The following is a 6833-nucleotide window of genomic DNA, read 5'->3' as shown; positions in this document are numbered from 1 at the left end:
ATATGTACACACACACACACACACACACACACACACACACACACACACACACGCACACAAATGAACACGTTCTATACAGCCACACAAATCCTAGGAGGTGAGTCAACAACTTTGGTGGTGTGAATAGGAATGGCTCCCAAAGTCTCATGTGTTTCAATGAGTGACCCATAGGGAGTGGCACTATTAGGAGGCATGGCCTTGATAGAGTAGGTGTGTGGTCTCCTTGGTGGATATGTGTCACTGAATGGGTAGGATTTGAGGTCTCAAATGCTCAAGCTATGCCCTGTGTGACACAGTCTCTTGCTGTCGGCAGATTAGGATGTAGAACTCTCAGCTCCTCTGGTACCTGTTTCATGCCATGATGATACTGGGCTAAACCTCTGGAACTGTAAACCAGTCCCAATGAAATATGTTTGTTGTTGTTGTTTTTCAGTTTAGTTGTATGTTCTCTTCTTTCTTTCTTCCTTTCTTCCTTTCTTTTCTTTCTTTCTTTCTTTTTTTAATAAGAGTTGCCATAGTCATGGTATTTCAGCACAGCACTAAAGCCCTAACCTACCCTGGAAGTTTTACAGTGTCATAAGTGTGCAGAGATGTGCAGTGGCATTGAGGAATTGTCCAGTAGAATCATACTCATGTATATAGAATGAAGGATGGAACTAGAAACAATTATCCTAAATGTGGTGTTCCAGACCCAGAAAGACAAACATGCTATGTCACTTATAAGCAGACACTAGCTATAAAGTAACAGGTAATCACACTTCTATCCAGTGACCCAGACAGGGTAAGTAACAAGGAGGGTTCTAGGGCATGCCTGGATCTCCCTGGGAAGAGAAAACAGAATAGATTTTCCAAGTGGCCTCAGAGAGTGTGGGAATGGAAACAGAAGGGATCAGGTCAAGAAGGGAAGGAATGAAGGAGAGAGTATGGGGCAAGATGACAGGAATAGAAGACATTTAGGGGATAATGTGGAATCTTCTGTAATCTATTAGGGTGACCTTTGTGAGGACTCCTTGTAATGGAGGATATGGAGCCATCCTCTATAACCAAACAAGGCTCCCCGTGATAGGATTGGGATACCAACCCAGCCACAAATCCTTTTACCCACACTTGTCCTACTAGAAAGATTTGTAAAGGCAATGGTGGCTCAGAGTTTGTGGGAGTGGCCAATCATTTTCCAATCTAACTTGAAGCCCAAGCCTTGAGAGAGAGCCTATACTGCCTGGAACTGATGGCTAGGAACTAGAAGCTATATGGCTCAGAGACATAGTATAGAACCAAACATGACGACCTGAGGGAGAAAAGGTCAATGAAGTGATTCCTAATGATATCCTGCTACACTCCTAGGACCAGTACCCAGCCCAGTCTTCATCAGCAAGGCTTTCTCCTGCAGCTTATGGGAGCAGATGCAGAGACCCACAGCCAAACAATAGGCAGAGCTTTAGAAAGCCCAAAGAAGAGTTGGAGGAAGGTTTGTAGGAGCCAGAGGAGTCAAGTACATCAGGAGAACACAGCCCACAGAATCAATAAAGCATGACCCATATATAGGAGTTCACAGGGACTTAAATGACAATCATGGAGCCTGCTGGGGTCTGTGCTAGGTTCTAGGCAGGCATGCTGTGCTTGTTTAGGTGAGGGTGTTTGTGAGAGTCTGGACAGTGTGAGCAGGTATGTCTTTGACTCTCTTACCTGCTCTTGGAACCCTTTTCTCCCTTATTGGGTTGTCTTGCCCAGTCTTTATATGAGGGCTTGTGCCTACTCTTATTGTATCTTGTTGTGCCATGTTCAGTTGACATCACCTAGAGGGCTACTTTTTTCTGAAAGGAAATGGATCTGGAGGAAAGGGGAAGTTGTGGGAAGACTAGGAGGATCAGGGGGAAGGGAGGCTATGTTCAGGATGTTTTGTGTGAGAGAAGAATAAATCATAGAAAAAAGGTAAATATATATTTGATATAATTGTACAACAGATTATTGGGATAAATAGAATTTTAGATTCTTCAATAAATATTGTCCATTATAATTTGTTATTTGGAAAGACCAAATTAATTAAAAGTGGTTTGATATTTTGTCTCATTTTTAAGTATTTCTTTGAGAATTTTGTACAGTATTTCCTGATAGTATTCACCCCTACCAGATCTACCTCCCTCCTTATGTACCTGACTTAGTGTTCTCTCTTTTTCTCCATCCATTAATTCCAGTATATCTGTATATCTGCATATCTGTCTATTCTTGGATACATGGACTTCCACTGGAGTATGGTCGACATAGCAGGGTCTGCACTCTTAAAGAAGACTTTCTCCCAGTAGCTGTCATAACAATAGCTCCTCAGCTAGGGGTAGGACTTCATGTTAATCTCTCCTTTCCATGTAGTTTTTTTTTTTTTTTGCATGTGCTTGTGCATGCTAACACAACTGTATGATCATATGTGCAGGTGCCATGCTGTGTTTAGAGGATTGTTCCCTTGCATTTATGGTGGCTCGTAGAGTTTTCCCTTCCTCTCTAACACAATAATCTCCGTGCCTTGGGAAGCAAGGATGTGATTTAGATGTCCAAGCCAGTACACACATGAACCATCATCCCTGCTGGCTAGCTTTCATACAGCTGTAAGGTGTTATACATAATATCAGAGGGGGAAGATAGTGATCAACCTCACCAAGCTGGGAAGCCTATAAACTATGAATACCACTGGCTGGGTAAGAAATGTCCACTGGTGCAATAGTAGCACAAATGTCAAGGAAGTAACCAACCACTGTCTGACTGGACTTAAGTCCCACAGTGCAAGATGAAATTCACACACTTGGAATCATTGTAGAGCCAATCTCTACACATCATAGTTTCACACATCATAGTTCCCAGGAGATAACCCAATATTATTATGCTGCTAAAGAAAAGAGTATTAAGACAACTGTTACCGATTTATCATTATATTTATAGTTTAAAGCATCTGTCAGCCCTCACCAGAGAAGCTTCTATTCATAGTAGAAGGCATTTAACACCAATACCCACAACTTCTCTAAGTATAGAGGGCAAGAGACTGAAAAGCAATTTTATTGTTAAGAGAGTCTATTTAGGTTAGAACCCAAGTGTTAAATATGAAGTCATAAAAATAATAGAGACTGTGTGAGAAATATCCCCATTACACGTAAAACGGATTTCTTAATGATGGCACAAAGTAACAGAATCTGCAAAAGAAATGACTGAAAAACATGACCAATCTAAAAGTTCTATACAGTGTTAGTCTCCACAAAGTATAAAGAAAACCCAGAGATACTTAACCAGTAATGAGCTACAAAGTAAGGACACTCACATATAAGGAAGCCATAGGACGGCCAACGGTAAGTGAGTGAGGATATAAATAGGCAAAAGAACAAATTAGAAAACAAGACCAACTCATGCCTTAGAAGGGACTGGAAATTATAATAGTGCAGTGACATTGTTGTCTGGAAGAACCCACCAATACCCAGAGGTGAAAGACTCACCAACTCATTCAGGGGGTGTAGATTTCTATCCATTGAGACAATCCGAAAATTAACTGGAAAAAGAGAAAGAGAGAGAATTTTCTAGTAAGGTCCAAAGACCCAGGCCTCCTTTGCACCATGTTCAAGATGGCATCTTAATTCCGTTGCCCATTGTGGAGCTTCATACCTGATTGTCCTGGCTTGTACACAGGCTTATCTGTTTGGACAAAGACAACATTATCTTTGTTCTTCACAATGACTGTATTTCTTTCGCTGAACGTATGTGTTGGCCCTTTGATGTCAATGTAGAGAAACTCCTCCTCATCAGAAGAGGAGAATCTATGGATCTGAGAACAACAGGAACAAGAGACCCTTCACCATCTGACTCTGCACATCTTAGATTACCTCACTAACCTTCTCTTCTTCCACCTCACAAGAAAGTGACGGAGGGTCCATAGTTTCTTTTTAAGGATTACATGGAGGAAAAAATCGTGTCAGAGAAAGAAAAGGATGAAAAGAAAACACAACATTTTGTGTAAATTAATGAGTTTGTGTGGGCAACAAAAACATAGCCAATTTTACAGAGTAAGTAGAATCTTGATTCAAAATTAGTTCTAAGAAATGAAAGAAAATTAGCTCTAACTCTGAAGCTGAGGTAGAGAGAAAGGTATTAATGGTGGTAGAAATTATATCTGGAGGATATATCCCAAAGAAGAGGAAACCCAGAAAATTGAGGATATCAGGATTCTGCATAGGAGATGTGCTCCTAATTAGCTGGAGTTCTGTTTGAAAGTTGATTAATTCACTAGCAGGAAGTATGCTGAATTGGCCACCCTTTTCTTTCTCTGGGCAGTGGTATTTTTGCTGGAATTCAATGGGAAAGCAGCGTATGCACAAGTATTGTCTCTTCTCATTTTGGGGTGGGGTGATCTATGCTATATGTTTATTGGTTAAATGTTCTAAATTTCTATTGTTTTGAGTTCACTGATATGCTTCTAGATTAACCTTTTTTAGAAATATATATGGATACTATATATACATATTCACACATATTCAGATATAAATATATAAAACAAATCAGGACAGGCATCTAGTACTCACGATGAAGGAAACACATTGGAACAAGTCCTTGTCAACCACAAGCTCATCGAACAGCTTTCTCCTTCCCCACTGAGATACCAAGGAAATTGTGACGGTCACACTTTCATTCAGATGGTATAGATGGAGGCAGATTTTCTCAGGGGTGTCAGTGTAGAGCTGAGAAGGGACCAGCACCATATACTTCCTGGAAAGGAAGGAGTTCCGGCCAGCTGATGATAGAGCTCATTGTCTATCACTGGACTTTCAGCACGGTAACCATTACCATTCATGTTTCGACAGCCTGGGATGGCAGGTTGACAGTATGGCAGCTGTCACAGCTTGCCACACTGCAGAGTGGCAAGACTATTATCAGCATATTAATCACCCGCTTCAGCAGTGATACCTGCCAGGGCAGGTGCGAAAGTCATGTACTCCCTTCCCTAAGCAGGCAGCATTCGAGTTCTAGAACGTTTTTCTTAATGTGAATATGAGAGGAATGATTATTCTTGTCATAAAAATTTATCATGATTGTTTTCATTACCATTTTAATTGTTTTAAAAATTATTTATTTTATGTATATGAGTATACTGTAGCTGTCGTCAGACACACCAGAAGAGGGCATCTGATCCCATTACAGATGGTTGTGAGCTACTAAGTGAATTCTGGGAATTGAACTCAGGACCTCTGGAAGAACAGTCAGTGCTCTCCACCACTGAGTCGTCTCTCTAGCATCCATTTTTAATCCTTAAAAAATTACTCCAGTGGTTTTTTGTTGTTGTTGTTTCTGTTTGTTTCTTTGTTTTATGGAGAGGAAACTGTGAAAGGAGAAATTTACATGTAAAAACAGAAAATATCTAATAAAAAATTACTCTATATCCTGTTTTAATTTTTGAGTACTATTCAACATAAGATTTATAATGTGACTGTGAAATTCAAACTTGCATAATTCTCCTATGTTATACTTGAGCAAGTGCCAAAGGCTATCTGTAGGAATCATTCCCCACCTTTTCCTAGATCTAGAGACTTTGTCCCCCAAACCTAGCATCTCACTGCTATATCAGGGCATGCTAAATTTTCACTAGCTTGCTTTTTATTTTTACCCCCTTAAATATATTTTTCTGATCACAGATACAAAAAAAAGTCACTCAACAATGTAATCCTAATTATTTGGTTATTTAGGACATCAAATACCAAATTTTACTGGTAGTTTAACTGAAGGTCTTTGACCTTAACAAATGTTTTGTTTTAGGACACAACATCCACAAATCTTATCTCTCTCAAGGCTACACATTTCCAACTAAGAATGTCAACAATTTAAATGCTTAATTTTCAAAGTGATTACATAGTTTCAGCACCTGAGAACGTCTCTGGCCATTGCGATTTGAGATTCTGCTGGCTCAGTGATAAGGGGAACACTATTCTAAACCACACCACACCTCAGTTCAGAAACACCGATTGCTATAGAGTGGGAAAAAGACTACCCAGAATCATGTAAGTTGGAGAACATATATACAATTATTTGTTAATTAACATGCAAAAAGAATTTAGGGAGGTTTTCAGGGGAAGGGACTGTGATAGGAAATGGATAGTTTTTTTTCATTGGAGGAGGGACAATAAGAAGAGGCCTTTGGAGATACTCACGAGTCTCCATTGAGTGAGGAAGCAAAAGTCAGCAAGGCAAGAAGAACTGAAAAAAGGCACAGCTGAACCTGTCTGTTCTTCCACATGGTGTGGGAAGAAAGGACAGAGGAGAGGGCTTATGGTGGCCTCCTCCTTAACCCTGTTTCCTGAGTCCTCCAATCCACAGCAGCTTATTTATGAGTCCTCTCTGTTAACAGGAGCTCTGCCCAAGGTGTTTAAATAGCAAAATAGACTATTTGCTCTTTGTTACCGTCACTGTTCAGTGGTGGCCTGGGCACAAGTCAAATACATTACAAAAGTCTCAGGAAAGGTGCCAGAGGAGCTGTGGATGGTGTTGGTAAAGGGTCAAGGCCACAGAATTTGCTTAGTCTGAACTAGAGCAGACTTTCTCAGTCTTAATGACAGTAAATCTTTGCAGTAGGTGGCTATGCTCTGACTGTGTGGCATTTGCCACCTAACTACTTCTCCTCACTTAGAATCTAGTAGCACCCTGTGGGATGTGACATCTTCAATTCTCTCCTTCCTCATTTGAGGGTCACCAGAGTAGTAGATTTTAAGTTCTCCTGTTTCTGATGGTTCAAGTATCTCCTTTCATGAGTCTTGTGTATAAAAGGGGGACTGTGGATACTGGAAAAGCTGAAAAAACTCACCTATTAC

General features: G+C 40.3%; 1 protein-coding gene across 1 annotated transcript in view; it reads right to left on the bottom strand.

Moving 5' to 3' along the window:
• LOC116097624 (murinoglobulin-1-like) overlaps positions 1-6262 on the bottom strand; it is a 53703-nt gene extending 47441 nt beyond the window's left edge. The window contains exons 1-4 of the mRNA XM_031380290.1: positions 6177-6262; positions 4557-4740; positions 3643-3802; positions 3458-3529 (exon numbers count right to left, since the gene is read on the bottom strand). Coding sequence (XP_031236150.1) covers positions 3458-3529; positions 3643-3802; positions 4557-4740; positions 6177-6262 — 502 coding nt within the window. The remainder of the gene's footprint in view (positions 1-3457; positions 3530-3642; positions 3803-4556; positions 4741-6176) is intronic.
• Between the last annotated feature and the right edge of the window lie 571 nt (positions 6263-6833).

Source organism: Mastomys coucha, unplaced genomic scaffold, assembly GCF_008632895.1.
Source record: "Mastomys coucha isolate ucsf_1 unplaced genomic scaffold, UCSF_Mcou_1 pScaffold19, whole genome shotgun sequence".
NCBI classification, from domain to species: Eukaryota; Metazoa; Chordata; class Mammalia; order Rodentia; family Muridae; genus Mastomys; species Mastomys coucha.
Note: the sequence above shows the minus strand (reverse complement) of the source record. Positions and strands in the feature narration are given on the sequence as shown.